Consider the following 19,464-nt stretch of genomic DNA (forward strand, 5'->3'; position numbering starts at 1 on the left):
TCAGACTCAGTTGGAGAAGCAATTCCAACTCAGCTATGGAGAAAGACGACAGCAGAAATGTTATGGGAACGCCAGCATCTCCAAGTTACACAGCATTATGATTTCAATATATATGACCATTCCTTTACTGTCAATGGGTCGATACCTTGGAATTCCCAACATGACACCAATGTAGGTGCCTCATCACCAGAAGGACTGCAATATTTATAGGAGAAAATCCAGCACTGCCTCTTCTGGGCACCTTGAGATGGGAAAAAAATGTGACCTTGCCCATATAACTCAGAGCACAATAATAAATAGACGAAATTGGCCTTGAAATTACATAGGTTTTGATCCCAACCACTGCATCAGACCGTACCCACTGACAGCCCCTGGTGCTGATACTGCTGAATCCCACAGGTTTGTTGGTGGTGGGGGGGTTGAGGAGCAGCTTACATGCACTTTGGGTATATCTCGAGTGCCTGACAGCCCCATGCTTCAGCTATACAAAACCCTTGTTGTTCTCTTTACGCATATCCATTGTAACTATTAATATTAACAGAATTGCAGAACCATCAACTGATCTCAGCCTTTCAACCACAATGATGAATTAGGAGTACTGTCCCTTTCACCCATTTTCTATTTGATCTGGAGAGCTTGTAGTTCAGCTGGAGCACTGTGTTCCGTTCTGGGCACTGCACCTTTGAAGGATATATTGGCCTTGGAGGGTGTGCAGAATTGGTTTACTAGAATGGTACCTGGACTCCAAGGGTTAAATTATGAGGTAGGATTATACAAACTAGGATTGGTATTCCCTGAAAACTAGACAGTTAAGGGGTGATTTGATTGAAGTTCTTCAGATATTAAGGTGGGCAGATAGAGTAGATGCAGAGAAACAATAGCTGCTGGTTGGAGAGTCTAGTACTTGGGGCATGGTCTAAAAATTCGAGCCAGACCTATCGGGAATGAAATTAAGAGCATAAGAATGTAAGACGTAGGAGCAGGAGTAGACCATATGGCCCCTCGAGCCTGCTCCATTGTTCAATACGATCATTAGGAAACACTTTGATGCAAAAAAGGGTGGTAGATGTTTGGAACTCTCTTCTGCAATCAGTAATTGATGCTAGTTCAATTGTAAATTTTAAATCTGAGATTGATAGATATTTGTTATTCAAAGGTATGAGGGGAGATGGGGTATAGGTGGGTATGTGGAGTTAGGTTGCAGATCAGCTCTGAACTCATTGAACAGTGGCAGATGCTTAGGGGCGAGATGGTATAATCCTGTTCATATATTCCTATGACTCCTGAGCAGTCGAACTCACTGTATAAACCGGAACCTGGCATATTCGAGCCCCATCTGGCCCTCGTATCCACATTCCACTGGAGTTGTGGTGGGAATGAGCCAGAAAGGCTGAGTAATTTTGGCTCCGTTGCCTGTTACAAAGAAGTCGTAAGAAGTTGTAAGAAGCATACTCCTGACCAACCTGTAGTGATGGCATGGGTAACAAATCTGTTGTAGTTATTTTTAAAGATTTACCATGATTGGAGGATGATGTAAGTGATGTTTTAATTTTTCAAACACATTTGATGAAATACTTATCATAAGATTTGCAGCTGAACTGCAAGCTGTCCAGGTCAAATAGAAAATGAGTTAAAAATTTAGATAAATAATGGGAGAGTACTTCTCACTTATCATTCCTCTTGAAAAGCTGAGGTCAATTGATGATTCTGGGATTCTGTTAATATTAATAGTTACAATGGATATGAGTAAAGGGAGTTAAAAAAAAGCATTTAAACTTGCAAATTATGTGAGATTTCATCAACGTGCAGAATAATCAGAATGAAAGGAGTAACACTGAAAAAGATTGATAAGGATCCAACAAATGACAGTTAAATCAGAAATATTATTTAATAGACAGTAAAAAATATTGTCTCTGAAATCCCACAATAAAACTGCTATTTTGCAGGATGTATACATCAGGATTTATTTATGTCTAGGGTTTATTAGCAGATGCACTAATTATCTTCATTCAAATTTCCCAATATAAAGCAATTCAGTCCATGTTAATTAAGACGCCATTCTTCATGAATAAAGTGCAGCATTCGTTTAACACCATTCTCCTCTTGGTTAATGAAAGATGTACACAAATGATGACAACTGACAAAAGGTTATCAATAAAGACTATTTTATTTGCTACTTCTCCAAAGTTCAAGAAGACAGGGGGTCGATTTCAAACTTTTTGACTTCAATGGAGTGGAAAATCAGGCATGGTGTATAATGGGTGGATGATCCACTCCAGACAGTTTACCACAGGGTGATAAAGGTTAAAATCTACCAATCATCTTAAACTTTCTGTATTTTCAAAATTTATGTAAATGCTCTGAACCAATGGTTCCAATTGAAAAATGTCTTCAAGATTATAATTTTCTCGTTTACAATACCATCATTGATTTCATTTACTTTAGGCTTTGCATATTTTCTGAATATTCTTTTATAGTTTCTTTGATAAGTACCTTCTTCATCAGGGATTCTAATTTCTGCAGAATTAATCAAAATGTTGTTAATCATGTCCTTTAAACATTTGCATCAACGCTTTATTCTGGTTTCACAGCCAGGCCTGTGAAGCTTCTAAATGGCTAAATGGCTTTCAAGGGTATTATAAATCTTTACAAACCTTAGAATTGCATCAGTTTGATTTGTTTTTCAGTGTTAATCATCAGTCATTAACAGTTATACAGGTTAAGAGTGCTCTTGTATGATACATGGGCCATGCTATGAATTATCTATATATTGAGCCAAAAGGTATACTCCAGATATATAGGATGTAAGGTCCAATGACTGGTGACATGGGTCCTGAAAAAATATCTTGTGTAAAAACGCAAAAGCTATGTTAACCTGGAAGTCAGTGCAAGAATAAAAGTAGAGAGTGGAAGTGACTTTGGCTGCCACTTGTATTTAAGTCTCAATAGTGGATGTTGACTGAAGGTCACCTTGCAGCATGTAGCAGAGCTCTATGACCATTGTAAGACATGTTCTCTCTCACAGCCAAGAGGTTGATGTGCCTGGGCCTGTAAATTATGGGTTGAACAGACCAATTCTGGCGCCATTGATCTTCCAGGCATGCCTGCTTTGTCTTTTACCTCTTACATGAAATCCTGTGATGAGAAGCAATGCATGCAATGCCTAATTGTTACTGCACCTTCAAGAGATTCCTCCCCAGCAGGTGATAACATTGCAGACTTTACCTCCCATTTCTGATTGTTCTGCAATGGGCAGGAGAACACTGACATCATGGGGTGCTTCATTATGTTTGTCTTAATTAACTTTTGGTGCCTCATGACCTCACAGTGACCTTCTGTGTGACAATTATCAGTGGAAACTAGGTCAGGGGTTTTGCAAGACTTGTGAAGCAGGCTGCAAACCAGTGAGAACTCTAATTCTTCATTTTCCAACTCCTTTCCAACCAATTTTCCTCACTTTCACCAACAGTAATTTCTACCCCAGAACACTATCCACAGGCACAGGCTATCCAAAAGTAAATGGGTCAAACTCATGAACGTGATACCCATTAACTGTCAGGTATCTTTCCCAGATAACAGAATTATTCCAATTCCTCTATTTCCTGAAATATTCTAACTGAGCAAAATTATGAATTAGGGCCAAAAGACTTTCTGACTTAGCTGTTTGTATTTGGGTTCTCTTAGTCTATGGGGAATCAAGCACAGGATTGTAACTCAACTGCACTCAACTGCTGTTGTATTGATACTTTGAAATTGTTTCAATGAAACAGTAAGACTCTGATTTGTTCTTATTTTTGTCGAATCACTATTTCTGTTGGGATTGATACTTTCTTGTGTTTGCTTGGAAACATAATTTCATTTCATTGGGAATCTTTTATGATTGTACAAATAAATTCTGGCTTGAATGACATAGCCTCGGTTGCTGAATCTCAATCATGGACACTTTCCTGACTGTGCGATTGGTAATTTCTTGCGGTGTTCTCGCAACAAGGCCAGAAGATGTTGCATTTTGTTGTTCTTTCAGATGCATAACAAATAACCTTCATATTTTGACTCAAAACACTACAATAATACCCCAGCCTACTGAACCTCAAAGCAGTAAAACTCCACATTTACTAAATGCCCCCAAAACCCACTCCTTGATAATCCCAAAGGTTCCCCTGTCACCATATCTTGACTGGTGCTTACCTTCTCTCTACTTTGTATTAGATGCTGAAGTAAAAAACCCACTAGTGAAGCAGAGGGCAGCTTGATCGTCAGCACTAAAAATCAGGTATTATAGTGAATGGCATATAGATTGCTGATGTGAGAACAAAAAGGTTAACTTAATATGCTAAGCTTTGCAAAAATACTGAATAATGCATCTGTGACTAAATGTCATGTCGGAAGCTTAAGCCAGCCACAATTACAACATTTATTAGATAAAGAAGTTACGTTACTAGCAAAAACAGGTCAGGACTCGATTAGGCAAGAAGCAGGTGTGTGCTAGAAGAAAGCCGAGAGCATTTTTGGTCAATAACTTGGGGGCATAGATGTAAGGTAAGGGGCAGGAGGTTTAGAGGGGAGTTGAGGAAAAATTCTTTCACCCAGAGGGTGATTGGAATGTGGAACACACTGCCTCAAGGGGTGGTAGAGGCAGGAACACTCACAACATTTAAGAAGTATTTAGATGAGCAATTGAAACGCCATAACATACAAGGCTACGGGCCAACTGCAAGGAAGTGGGATTAGTTTTGGACGGGTGCTTGATGGTCGGCGCAGGTGCGTTGGGCCGAAGGGCCTGTTTCTATGCTGTAAAACTCTATGACTCTATTTTGTTGCCGGAACATGTGCAATCAGTCACAACTACTGATCTTGTTTGCCTCAAAAGAAATCAGATAGTGTGACGCAACCAAAGCCTATAAAAAAGAGAATGTATCTGTTTCTCGGGAGGACTCAGTAATGGAGTTTGCTTTGTAGCTGTGACCTCTCTCATGCATGTTGCATAATAAAGATGTGTGAAAACCTGACTTCCGAGTCTCCGGGTGGTAATTCGTGAAATACACCACAACAATTGGCGTAGTTGGAAGGACACAACACGACAGGCAGCATTCCTATTATCTGGGCAGACAGGTAATTATTTTACCGTAGTCCGTAACATGATTTAGGGAGGATGATACCGACCTGGTTGGATTTGAACAAGATACCAGGGCAAGTAGGTAGCGACTGGCGGGTGCTCACTTAGGGTGACATGAACGAGCCTCTGGGAGAAAGAGGCGGGCGCGAGCGGGGCATTAACCAGGAGGGTAATCCGTAGGTGAGTAAAAGACAATAGGAAAGTCTTGATGAAATCAAACAGATTAAGTATGCCAAGGAAAGGAAGTGAGATGTCAGGAGGTGGTGGTGAAGACGAAAGGGAAAGTTTAAATTTTGTCGATTATTTGAAAGAGAAATACAAGAAACTGGAAGGGATGATGAAGATGGAAGGTTGGAGTGAAGAGTGGGGAGAAAACGGACAATGTGGACAACACATAAAAAGGACAAAGAAGACAAAGGAGTATTCATTTTGTGCACATTGTACGAATGACGATGCAAAGACTGTGGCGTAAGAATAAGACATATTAGTATTAATAGACAGATGAAACGAAATGCAGACGATGAACCCAACTGGAATAACCTGGTAAAAGAGGCGGCTGAGTACGGGTGGGGTGAAGACTGGGAGACTGACCCATCCCCTCACGGGACCAATATATGTGTAAAGAAATCACCAGGACCGTCCGCATCCCCGTCATATCCATCGTTGCCAATGGCTCCAATTCACAGTGAATATACTAATTACCTATGAAGGGGAAACTTATGAAAGGACAATACGTGATAAAAAGGGACAGAGATACAACAATGAAATGGAGGGAATATCGATACAGGAAGGGATCTCGGGCTTCAAGACCATAATGAGACAGGTTTACAGACCCTTTACACCAGTGGAAAAACAGATGATCTTGAAAGATTTAGGTTCCTAAAATAAAAGCAAAATAACTTAGAATTTTGGAAAAATCTAGAAGAAGCAAGCGAGATACACGATGCACATAAGAATGATCATCACGCTCTAATACAAGCTAAGATGCCAAAGGGGGCATGACAGAAACTCCCAACCGAATACAGGACTGGGAGTTGGACAGGCAATGATTTACGACAGTACAAAGATTGAAAAAAAGAGTTAGAGAGGCGTTGGGAGAAAGCCAGAGTAACTGGGGTGCAGTTGCAGGAATAATGCAGAAGCTGGGAGAACCATGTATTGAATATGCAGAGAGGAAGTATAATGCTTATGTTGAATACGGAGGGGTAGAGGACCCGGACAGAGATGATAGTGTCTTTCTTAAGATGCTTAAGGAATGTCTCAGTGCTAAGATTATCAGTCGGGGATGCATTCAGTCAAATCATCTCTTGGACAAGTGAGGTAGATCAATGTGCGAGTAATACCAAAGCATCTCCACCTTCTGTGACAACAATGATACCATGAGGACAGAGTTGCTCTGAATGTGGCAAACCAGATCACATGACAATAGATTGCCGCAAGAGAAAATCAGGAGGTCGCATTGAATGTGATCAATGTGGTAAAAGAAGACACAAAAAGCCCGATTGCTGGCAGAGAGAGGGAGGACAGAGTCCGGGAGGAAATAGGGAAGCAGGACCCCACGTTACCGGGTGTAGGGGATAAGATGACAGTCAACGTACTCCCTGAGAAACCAGGGTGGCAACCCAGGTGGAATGGACTGTATGAAGTAGTATTGATCAGTGACACATGCGTTGCGGTTGATGAGCGAGTTAAGCGCAAATGGAAGCACTGGTCACAAGTTAAACCATTTAACCGCTCATGTGATTTATCCACAGGATGAGGGGACAGACACTTCCGTATTAATTATCTCGTTGCAGGTAAATATAGATGGGCCCCAGCACGATCGTGATGCTCTGGTGTCCCACCTGGTGGTCAAGAACAGTCAAGACAAAGAAGATAACATACGACTCAGCGGGGACTATACCCAAGGGTTAACTAGCCTGGGGAGATTCTTTGACTCAATATGCCAGCACCAAGAAACTGTGAGTGAAATAACATTACATGAGAATCAAATTCTGCTACTGTGGCAGTGACGGCCACAAAAGCTATTGAGGCAGAGCCGGAATGCCCTACCCAATAAACAGGATCAGCAAATGGAGTGGTATTAATTGATGAGGGGAAGAAAGTTCCTGAGAATGTACCACACAAACTTCTGAGTATAATCCTGAATGTATCTGCTCTGGGGCTACCTGAATAGTGGTCAGGTGCAATAAGGGGATTGCATCGTATACTGATAAAGCAGGTGCTCCATCAAACACGCCGTCTGGAAGGGTTGAAAAACAACCCCAGAGAGGCTGGTGATTCTGAAGACATCTTCTCAATGATGTATCCACAGTATTTTATACAGTAACTGGCATAGTTAATACCCTAGATTTGGCCTTCCTGGATGACAAGGTCAGGACGAGAACCCACCAGGGAAAGAACATTCTCAGGGAACAACAGCATGCAATGGAATGATCAGTTGGTTAACGATCAGGAGTTAGTGCAAGGAGACCTAGATATAGTGGGCATCCTAGAAACACATGGCAAAACCATTAATGAGGTAATTAAGGACCTCCAACTCTCTGATGACAGAACGGGTCGGGCCAAGTATGCACCATATGGGAAGGGTGGCTTAGAGAACAAATGAGGGAGAACTTTCGGCAGATACATGAGGGAGAAGTACCATCTTAGATTACAAATGTCAATTTAACTGTGAATGCCCAACAGGAGGGGATGAATGCGATGCCAGATCTGGGCCCTGAGGCAAGTCACCCCTGCAGTAGTGGGATGTGATGTGAAAAACAATGTAATACTTGAGCTCGTTCTAGCCATCCCCGTGATTACTAAATAGACTGTATGAAGTAAGGTATGTAGAGTCGAGAATATTGGGTTGCATTACTAGCAGAAGCAGGTCAGGACTCAATAAGGCAGGATGCAGGTATGCACTGGAATGAAAGCTGGAACATTTTGTGGTTGGAACATGAGCAATCAGTCACAAACTACAGATGTTGTTTGCTCAAAAGAAACTAAATAGTGTGACGCAAACAAAACCAATAAAAGCGAATATATCTATTTCTCGGGAGGACTTAGTCATGGTGTTTGCTCTGTCGCTGTGACCTCCCTCATGCATGTTGTATAATAAAGATGTGTGAAAACCTGACTTCCGAGTCTCCGGCTGGTAATTCGTGAAATACACAACAATTGCCATTCTGCTTAATGGGTTTATACTCAAATCAGTTTGTGTCTATAATTTAATGTGTTTACAAACTTTTTTCATGAGTTCCATACTCATAAATAGAAGGGAATCTGTGTTTGGGATTAAAACATGTTTTCATTTTTAGCCCTCAGTATTAGATGAGCATTAAACCATCCCAGATAATATTGAATAACATACAAAATAACATTATCAAAACAGAATCACAATATTATACCTTAAAAACCCAAATTCAGCAGAAATAGTTCAAAGTAACTCTGCCATAATAGAAACCCAACACCATGCTGTAGAGATTTTCAAATGTTCCTCATGGAGCAAATGGGCATTGTAGTGCTCTCTTGGAGCATTTACAACAGAACTCAATTCAGTTCACAACTGGTGAGATTTCTGTTGAGCAAAATGAAGTTGTAATGTTGGAATTTCCAGGTTCTGTCCCAAAGTGTGCCCCCATTTTGGACAATCTATACATTTATTGTCCTCACTAGTTTCAGAAATTTCAGGCGCTAAGTGACTCTGAACTATTTCTAGATTGAATTAAATTTCTGTATGTAGTTGGACAATACATCTGAAAAAGATATTCTATTAATGAACCACTTCCAGAAACAACTTTTCTCTTTTTGGAATTCATATAGTTCCAGATATGGACTCCATATGTACCTGAGAAGAAGCTCTCGATGTCCTCCCTTTTCCATGGAACATAGTACTTTTCCCAGCTTTGATATGGGATTGGATAGAACCGCCTCGAGATCCATAAAGAGATTCCATTGCATTCCTTTCCAGTGACTTTCTCCAGATCATTGGACTTGCACCATCGCTTCAACACACGGGTTATCAGTTTAGGGCCTTGTTGACCCCAGGCGTGTCCAATATAATGGGCCACAAAATCTTCCATGCAGTCTAACATAAAAGGATGGTGGTTTACATGAAATCCTATTGCTGCATTATTGAAAGATTTTCCGCCTTGTGAACAGGTAAAATTGGCAAATGGCAAAGTCTTCATTGATATAATATCAGTATCCAGGTAGATGCCACCGTATTTCCATAGCAGAGCTAACCTGCAGCCATCAGCAAGTACATGATTCCAATATCTTTCCAAATTTGGATTTACCTATGGATTAATGTACAGAGTCAAGTGCAATCCATAATGTTCAGTTTCAGCATATTTAAACCTATTTCATCTCCAGTCTTTGTGGCTCCTCCTTAAACTAAAACTATTTGCAGCTACAAAACCCATTTTGCTGGGGATTCAGGTATCACCCAAAGCTACTCTCTAACCAAGATTGTAAAGAGTGTGCGATTGCTTTGATCCCCAATAGTCTCTCCCTGCAGAATTATGGGCATAAACCAGCACCTTTCCACGACATGGCACAATATATAGTACAAAAAGTGTTTGTGAGGAAGGCTAGAAATAAAGAACTTTGCTACTGAGAGGATGCTGGAAATGGGGAAAAAGAAGGACACGTGCTGGCTGAAGTCATTCTGCTTCTCCTGATATTGACAATGAACCATCTTATGAAACCCTAGCACCATATCTTTAAAGGAAATTGACCATCAGTTCCGCTCCTCGGGAAACAATTCTAAACTTTCTTCCTCATTTCTCGTCCAGATGTTTTCACCAGGGCTACTCGGACCAGACTTCATTACAGCCTTGATCCAAACATGAACTAAAGAGCTAAAGAACAATGATTAAAGCATGTTGTACTTTACAAGGCACTGCATGAAAGAAGCATGGCGGGTGATGGAGAGTCAGTGTTACCTATTTCTCTGCACTTGTCAAGATGCCAACAACTGTTTAGTGAGGCCTGGCAACTGCATCTGGAAATGATATGGGGTCCAATCTTCTCAGGATCCATGTTAGCAGAGAGGTAAAGGCCATTCTCTATGTCTGTTGTAAGGATACCTGCAGAATTGCTGCAGAGCACTTGCAAATCTGCAGGGACATAAACAGTCAGCTGTTGCCTGAAACTTGGCTGCATGTCCGTGCAGTCATGTGCTGTAAGATGCTGTGTAGTGGCATTGGGCAAACTTCCTTAACAGCAACAGTTGAAAAATAATCAGCCAGAACGCTTCTGACCACTTCCTGCAGGGCCAACATTGTCGTCCAGATCAGCAGGGAGCTCGTGTGCATGTGCTGTGCCTGCACTGGAAGCATGCAGAGTGTGAGGATCGTGGTGTCAAACAGAGTCTAAAGCTGATTTGGCACACAATCTGCCATTTTAGACTGCACAGGACTGTTTGACATCCTCTCCTAGTCACTCCAAGCTGAACAAGTGTTCAGCTGCGCAAAGAATTTCACCTATTGCTATTTAAAGGGCAGTTAATCATGCCCACCATGGGCTGCATTTTACCGAAGACGGATGGGGCTTCGCCACCGACGTAAATGTTGGTGGCAAACCTGCTTCCGCCTAGCCCGGGGATCTGACTCGCATTTTACAGGCCCCCGGGCATTAAGTGTCCCGAGGCAGGACTTCCACCCACTTGAGGGAGGAGGTCCCACCTCAGTGAGCTACCAGCTAATCAGTGGGCCGGCAGCTCCAAGTCCCAGCAGTGCCACCAGGAACGGTGGCCACTGCTGGGTCTGCAGCCCAGCCAATGACATGGAGCCAGGACTTCAGGTAAGTTGTGCTTGCCTCACCAGGGATGGGGTGATCGGTCGTGGCGGTGAGGCAATGGTAGTTATTTGGGGGGAGGGGAGAGCGTCTTCGGACGCTGGGGTGGGTTGGGAGGCGAGTGCGGCCCTTAATCGGGCACCCTGTGCCTGACGGCCATGGCACCCACCCCCGCCCCGTAGCACACAGAAAGGCCGGCTGGTATCGCTGGGCGGCTTTTCACATCCCCAGCACACCCGCTTGCCACTGGTAAAATACCCGTGGAGGCAGGAGAGAGCCACTTAAGAGCCTTGACTGGCCTTGGGTGGGCGGGCCCTTTTACCCACCCCCCCCCCCCACCCCCACGCCACCACCTGACCGCTGTAAAGTTGACCGGAGGCGGGAGTGGGGTATGAAGTCATCCCGGAGCCTCCCGCTCAATTCTACGCTGCCCCCACACCACCATGTGACCTGCTCGGGCAGCATAAAATTCAGCCTCATATTTGGGCCAACACTTTGAACGAGAAGCAGGCTGCTGGTTGAGAAGGGATAGCCACTATACACTTGGCTAATGATCCCCTCAGTCACCCGATCACGTGAGGGCAGCGCACCTATAATGAGAGCCAGGCAGCAACAAGGAACGTCGTGGAGCAAACCCCTGCCTGGACCACTCGGTGGGCACCCTCTTGTACACTCAAAACCCTCCACCAGTTTCAGGATGTGTCTGCTTATAATTGCACAAGTTAGAACCCAATTAACACCCTCCACCTGCATATAATCACACAATGAACAGCTTAACACTGGAGTTTGTTGGTGGGTGAGTGATAGGCGTGTGGTGCATTGAGTGTGTGTAGTGGGTCATTTGAAGATGCATTCACTGACCTTGACAACCCATGTGACGTCATTGAACTTCTTCCGGCACTGCCACCAGGTCCACGGTGCCAGCTGCTCCTATTCCTTTCTTAAGGAACTTTGAGGGCCCCCGACCCCTGCAGAAACATGGCATCTCTCTCCTTTACACTTCCTGAACAAATGCCTCCTGCACAGCATCAGAAAACCTGGGAGACCTGTCTTTTGCCTGATTCCCCATTTCCTCTACTTTTCTTTCTCTTCAATTCTTCCACAGTCTGCAGAAGCTTCCATGCAATGTGCTGCGCTCCATAAGAGGGGCAGGCTAGTCCTGCATTGCCAGGTGCCTGTTGATTGTACAGTCAGTCAGCAGGGCTTCAGACCATGCTGGGCTTCACACTAATTAGTTAGGTGAGGAGGCAGCACAAAGTTGGTATGTGGTCTGCCACAATGGAACCAGGTGCAGGGCGATCATGCATTGTGATTCCAGCAGGAAAAAATGGGCCTTAATGAGCTTTTCCCCTATTTATTATATAGTTATAATTAAAATCAGTACGTCTTGCCACTTGTAAACCCATTCTTATTGCATTTTCAGTGTTAATTGCACTCATACCTGTTACCTTTGTAATTACCTGTGACATCAGTAGGTGTTGTGGCAATAGGGCTTTACCCATTTAGAACACTTACTACTTCATCACATTTACCCAGTCACACAAGCTCTGTAACACGAATATGGTGGTATAGTCTGAGCAAATGTGTGTGCGTGTGTATGTATGTGAAGCACATGCAGTGTGTGTTCTGCACATTGGTACTTGAAAATTGCATTGGGATCCTATTAATACATAGGACCAGAATTTGCATTGTATTGTGAGGATCCCACCTGTTTTCAGTGGGAGCCATGGCTGGGTATCAAACTGACAGTAAGTGTGATGACAGCAGGGGGATAAGTTCTATTCTCCGATTTTGTGTGTGTTTCCAATATGTTCCCAGTTGTAAATGAGTTGAGATGGGAGTGAGAATGTGGTAAAAATAGTTCTTCCTGATTTCTTTCCAAAATGGGCTGGTTATAATTTTGTTCAGGTCTGGACGAAATATATCCCAGGCTATTAAGAGAAATAAGAGAATTAATAGCAGAGGAATGGAAAAAACGTAAGCTTCAACAGGAAAAAGAAAGAGCAATAGAATTGAAAGAACTTGAACGAGAATTGACAATGAAGAAACTTGAACTTGAGGAAAAGGAAAGAGAACGAGAAGGAAAGGAATTCGAATTAAAAAAGATGGAACTAAGACAAAGGGGTGGTCTTGACTCCAGTGAAGGTTTTGGTGGGGAAAGATCTGACCCCAGTGAGGAACCAATGGAGAGTCGTTTAAATTTATACAAGCTCTCCCTAACTTTGAGGAAAGGGACGTAGAGGCATTTTTCATTTCCTTTGAAAAGATAATCAACAGATGAAGTGGCCAAATGAAAATTGGACACTGCTTATGTAAAAAAGGTTGCTGGGCAGAGCACATGGTGTTTATTCCATGCTTTTTGAGGAGGCTTCTGTAAATTATGAGATGGCAAAAAAATGTTATTCTCACTTCCTGGCAGACATTTTGGAACCTCCAGAGATTGTCTGTAAAGACTTATATAGAATTTGAGAGGGTAAAGCAAATTAATTTTGATCATTACATATGGGAACTAAAGGTAGAGGCCACATATGAGAACCTTAGGGAACTAATTTTCTTGGAAAATTCACTCCCTCCATTCGTAAGAACCCATATAGAGAACCAGAAGGTTTCAACAGTCAGACAGGCAGCGGAAATTGCTGAGAATTACAAGCTTGTTTATAAGCCTAAACCCTTTGTTCGTCACCCCCACAAACCCAAAAACAATAGAAGATGGGAGGGTATAGGAAGGCAAGTAGCTGGGGACAGGAAGGGAATGCCCCAGGATCTTCTCCTCAGGCTAGAAAGGAAGATGCTGAGGCTGGAAGTGCAAGCCTAAGTGTTACCATTGTCACAAGGTGTGACACCTTCATGCAGAATGCTGGAAATTGTGGTGTAAACCCATGGAACGTATAGGGTACACAAAGCCAATGCAGAGAAAGGGGTCCTGAATGAGAGTACAACAGATCAGGCTGTAGCACTGACTGCAGGTGTAAGGCTAAATACAAATACCACTGTGAGTGCAGGTGTCATGAACAAGATACCTGAGAGTTATAAGGAATTCTTGTCTAAAAGAAAAGTAACTTCATATCCATCAAGTGAGGCAGGTAAACCTATAGTTATACTTAGGGATACAGGAGCCACCCAAACTCCCGCACTATCCCCATATCGGTTTATATATTTAATACCGAGAAATCTATCAATCTCTGTCCTGAATATACTCAATGACTGAGTTCCACGGCCACGGGTAGAGAATTCCAAAGGTTTGCCACCCTCTGAGTGAAGCAATTCATCTTCGGGTGGCACTGTGGCTCAGTGGTTAGCACCACAGCCTCACAGCTCCAGTGACCCATGTTCAGTTCTGGGTACTGCCTGTGCAGAGTTTGCAAGTTCTCCCTGTGACCGTGTGGGTTTCTGCCTGGGACTCCGGTTTCCTCCCACAGCCAAAGACTTGCAGGTTGATAGCTAAATTGGCCATTGTAAATTGCCCCAAGTGCAGATAGGAGAATGGTGGGGATGTGGTAGGGAATATAGGATTAGTATAAATGGGTGGTTGTTGGTCAGCACAGACTCAGTGGGCCAAAGGGCCTGTTTCAGTGCTTTATCTATCTATGACTCTATCTCAGTCCTCAATCGCCTACCCCTTATTTTGAGACTGTGCCCACTGGTTCTAGATTCCCCAGCCAGGGGAAACATCCTTCCTGCATCTACCCTGACGAGCCCTAGAAGAGCTTTGTATGCTTCAATAAGATCACCTCTCATTCTTCTAACTCTATAGAATACAGGCCCAGTCTCCTTAATCTCTCCTCATAGGACAATCCTGCCATCCCAGGGATCAGTCTGGTGAACCTCGTTGCACTCCCTGTATGGCAAGTATATCCTTCCTCAGGTAAGGAGACCAAAACTGTACACAATACTTCAGCTGCGGTCTCACCAAGGCAGCAAGACTTCTTTACTCCTGTACTGAAATCCTCTTGCAATAAAGGCCAACATACCATTTGCCTTCCTAATTGCTTGCTGCACTTGCATGTTAGCTTTTAGTGACTTATGAACAAGGACACCCAGGTCCCTTTGGACATCAACACTTCCCAATCTCTCACCATTTAATACATATTCTGCATTTCTGTTTTTCCGATCAAAATGGACAACTTCACATTTTTCCACATTACATTTCACCTGCCATGTTCTTGCCCATTCTCAGCCTGTCTAAATCCCCTTGAAGCCTCTTTGCATTCTCTTCACAACTCACATTCCCACTTAGTTTTGTGTCATCAGCAAACTTGGAAATATTACATTTGGTCCCCACATCCAAATCATTGATATAGATTTTAATCGCGAGGGGGTCCAAGCACTGATCCTTGCAGTACCCCATTAGTCAAAACCTGCCAACCTGAGAATGCCTCGTTTATTCCTACTCTCTGTTTTCTGTCTGTTAACGAACTCTCAATCCATGCCAGTATATTACCCCCAATCCCTGTGATCCCAAGTGCTCTAATATTGCTTACTAACCTGTCTGGGGCCTTAGCGAAAGCCTTCTGAAAATCCAAATACACTACTAGTTCCCCATTATCTATTCTGCTGGTTACATCCTCAGTCAAACACAATTTCCCTTTCATAAATCCAGTTTGACTCTGCCCAATCCTACCAATATTTTCTAAATGTCCAGTTACCACATACTTTATAATAGATTCTAGCATTTTCCCTGCTACTGATGTCAGGCTTACAGGTCTGTAGTTCCCCATTTTCTCTCTCCCTCCTTCCTTAAATAGTGGGGTTACATTTACAATCTTCCAATCTGCAGGAACCATTCCAGAATCGACAGAATTTTGGAAGATGACCACCAATGCATTTATTATCTCTACAACCACCTCTTTCAACACTCTGGATGTACATCATAAGATCCAGGGGATTTATTAACTTTCAGTCCCATTAATGTCTCCAGTACTACTTTTTTTTTTTTACAAATACTGATTTCTTTCAGTTCCTCATTCTTGCTAATCCCTTGGTTCTATAGTATTCCTGGGAGATTTTTTGTATCTTCATCTGTTTAGACAGACACAAAGTATTTGTTTAGCTTCTCTGCCATTGCCTTATTCCCCATTATGAATTCCGCTGTCTCTGCCTGTAGTGAGCCCACATTTGTCCTTGATAATCTTTCCCTTTTTACATATCTATAGAAGCTTTCACAGTCTGTTTTTGTGTTTCTTGCTGCTTTAGTTTCATATTCTATTTTCTCTTACTTTATCAGTTTCTTGGTCCTCCTTTGCTGCATTCTAAAATGCTCCCAATCCTCAGGCTTATTACTTTTTTGACAACTTTATAAGCCTCTTCCTTTGATCTAATATAGTCTTTAACTTCTTTTGTTAGACATGGTTTGATCACCTTTCCTGCTGGGTTTTTGTGCTTCAAAGTAATGTAAATTTGTTGTAAACCATGTATTAATTCTTTAAATGCTCGCCATTGACTATCTACCATCATACCTTTTCATGTAGTTTCCCAATCTATTACAGCCAATTTGCCTTCATACCTTCGTAGTTTCCTTTGTTTCAATTGAAGACCCTAGTTTCAGATTGAGCTACATCACTTTCAAACTTGATGTAAAATTCTGTTATATTCTGGTCACATAATGAACAGCGTGAGAACAATTGGCATCTTTGATCTTCAACTTTACATTTTAATTTTCAAATAATGTAAATTGCGACTCAAAAACCAACTATAAACAGCATTGTTCAAGCAAATCCAATAGTCAGCACTACTCATTCAGTTAGAAACAGATATATCCACCATACAGTTTAGAAAAAGTAAGCAACAAAACCACTTTCACTTCTCAGAGAATATTCCAGAGAGATAGATCGAATAAGACTGGAAATGTTGAACAACAGAATGCTGGTGCATCACGGGATACTAGGCTATGTTTTACTGAACCATGTTGCACAAGAGATATTCTTTGAGATCCAAGAGTAACTTTGTCTTCCAGCTATTCTGTGGGGATTTAAGGCAAGACAGAAATACAAAGGATATTGGGATGTGACGTGTTAGTGACAATGCATGTCGTAAAGGTGTGCAGCTCACCACCACATTCTCAGCTGCAATTGGGGATGGGCAATAAATGCTGACCTTGTCAGCAATGCTCACATCCCATAAACAAAGAAAAAGAACACAAAGTGTGATGGACCTACATATCCTTAAGGGGCAGATGCCTGATTAAAGGCACCTCTGGCACAGAATATGCTGCTTTGTTGTGTAAAGAAGTGCTGAACCAACAGGATAAACTGATAAAGAAAAATATGATGAAACAAGAAACAGACTTAACAATGAAAAGTGGAGAAAGAAAAGACTGATATTAAAGGACCCCTGAAGCACCACTGGCTGAGGCTGTGTCACCAATAAGAAGAGAAGGCACACCTGGAGACAGAGTGGAATTAGCAGACTTGAACAACAATGCAGGAAAACCAAGAAACATGCGGCATCAAAGTGGATATAAGGAGGCCCTTGGGCTCGCCTGTGTTGCAAGCCAATAGTGGAGTCAAAGAAACTGTCTATGAGGAAGAAGATGGCATGTGCAGAGGAATCTGTATGTATTTGGCTACTGAATCTTATAGTAAATTTAGTTACGAGGACTTGTGAAATCATTTTTCTTTCAATAAAGTGAACAGAAAGGAAATTACTCTGTGTCTGTGGTTAATTTTATCACTCGTCTCAGTATCTTGTTTAAGTCGAGTCTCACAGGGTTAACAGGAAATATCTACAATTCTCATCATTTCCATATTTATATTGTATGGTAGCTGCTATATTTAAAAATTAAGGTACAAATGATTTACTCATTAAAATTATTTCTACTCATTGGTTACCTTTTGATACCAGCCATTCAGAGGAGTGCCTTCAAACAGTTCAGTGGGTTTCAAAGGTAGAAGGACAACATTACTTATCGAGGAAAGCAAAGGGATACCAGCATAGTCAGGCTGTGGATACTGTGTTAAGTTGCCACTGAATCCCTTCATGAAGTAATAGATAGGTTTATCTGGGTTTAAACGAGCTGCAGCCTCCACTGAACACACCACCAATGGTGCCGGCTCCACTTTGTCAGTTGTCTCCAAAAACAGAATCCCAGTTTTAATGGTTATGTTTGAAAGATTTGGGTCAGCTTTATTTCTCATCTGGGGTGCTTCCAAGATGTTGTTTTTAACATACTGATAGGTGTCCATGTTACACAATCTGTACAGCACACCACAAATTGTAAATGTGAGGATGAGCAGACCCGATTTATATGCAGAAACCATGGTGTCGAGCTGGGATGTTTCTTCAAAAGCTCCTGTGAAACATAAAGATGAAGAATGTTTTAGTAGTGAATGACTTCACCATTAATGCTTGTACAGATGTGAATTAGGGTTGATCTAGTTTTATCAAATACATATAGCTATCATGTTATTGACCGCTGCAAAAATGCTGAAAAATCATGTTCTTCCAGCACATAAGAATAGCAAGAGAGAGAAACCAGGAAATTATAGACCTGTTAGCTTAACATCTGCTTTGCAGATCCTTGAGGGACAATTCCAGTCACTTCCACTTTGAGCACATATCCTACTCTTTTTCACCTACTGCATAAATAATTTCCTAACCAGATGAATAGTTTGCCTTCAATTCCATGAGCTTTAATTTTAGCTGACAGTCTCTTGTGTGGAACTATATCAAAATATATTTTTAAGTCCATATCTCGTCCATAGTTGTTTGCCTGTCCACTACTTTGGTTACTTCCTCAAAAATTTCAATGAGGTTTGTTCAACATGACCAATTCTTTCTCTCTAATCATCTCAAATTTCTCTAAGTGCTCAATCACTCTGTCCTTAATTATAGGTTCCAGTAATATCCCCACAACAGCTGTTAGACTAGCAGGTCTGTAATTTGTTTGTTTTTCTCTCACACCTTTCTTAAATCATCGAGTTACATCTGCAATTTTCAAATTTAAAGAAGCAATTCCTGAATTGAAAGAGCTTTGGAAGGTTATGGTTAAAATATATGCAATTTTCTGTCCTACTTCCTTGAAAATCCCGAAGATTTATCAGACATGCCATTATTTTTTTCTAATACTAACTGTTTTTCAATATCTTTCCTTTCTTATGTTAACTTTAGTGTGTTCCAGTCCTCGATTCATTGAGCTTGATTTTCAATCCGGGGTCGGGAACTCAATGCCCAGATAATTTGCGGGTCCTGACTCACATCGTGTCTGCATCATTCATGTGACGCGATCATCATTTCCAGATGCACTAATTGAGCCCAATTAGTGGCGCCGAGCTCTGCCAGGAGGCAGGAGCTGCCTGCTGAGCATGATCGTCAAAGGCAGATGGCAGCCATACTGCAGTCTGCTGCTGCCTTGCAGAATAGAGGAGGCAGAATTTCGAAGGGTCCAGTAGAGAAGTAGCCCATTGGGAAACTAAAAGGTATTGAACTGAATCTGAGACAAAAACCCTTCGTGCCAAAACATTTTCATTCTTGCTTGATGGCTTCCCGCATTGCACCTGAAAACTGTGCACTAATGTGCACCAGACTGTTCGGGCCGGATTTTTAAAGCCTGCTGCGTGCAGGAACGG

The 19,464-nt window shown here is 42.1% G+C and overlaps 1 protein-coding gene across 5 annotated transcripts in view; it reads right to left on the minus strand.

Annotated features, from left to right (window-relative positions):
* Window positions 1-1,979: 1,979 nt before the first annotated feature.
* LOC137375159 (alpha-1,4-N-acetylglucosaminyltransferase-like) overlaps window positions 1,980-19,464 on the minus strand; it is a 36,885-nt gene continuing 19,400 nt past the window's right edge. For 4 of the 5 annotated variants that reach the window (XM_068041874.1, XM_068041873.1, XM_068041875.1 and 1 more), the window contains exons 2-3: window positions 17,728-18,188; window positions 1,980-9,399 (exon numbers count right to left, since the gene is read on the minus strand). In XM_068041874.1, coding sequence (XP_067897975.1) covers window positions 8,788-9,399; window positions 17,728-18,156 — 1,041 coding nt within the window. In that variant the 5' untranslated portion in view covers window positions 18,157-18,188 and the 3' untranslated portion in view covers window positions 1,980-8,787. Of the gene's footprint in view, window positions 9,400-17,727; window positions 18,189-18,968; window positions 19,014-19,464 lie in introns of those variants that run through there. The other variant, XM_068041877.1, reaches the window with a different exon arrangement.

Source organism: Heterodontus francisci, chromosome 11 (assembly GCF_036365525.1).
Source record: "Heterodontus francisci isolate sHetFra1 chromosome 11, sHetFra1.hap1, whole genome shotgun sequence".
In the NCBI taxonomy this organism is placed as follows: Eukaryota; Metazoa; Chordata; class Chondrichthyes; order Heterodontiformes; family Heterodontidae; genus Heterodontus; species Heterodontus francisci.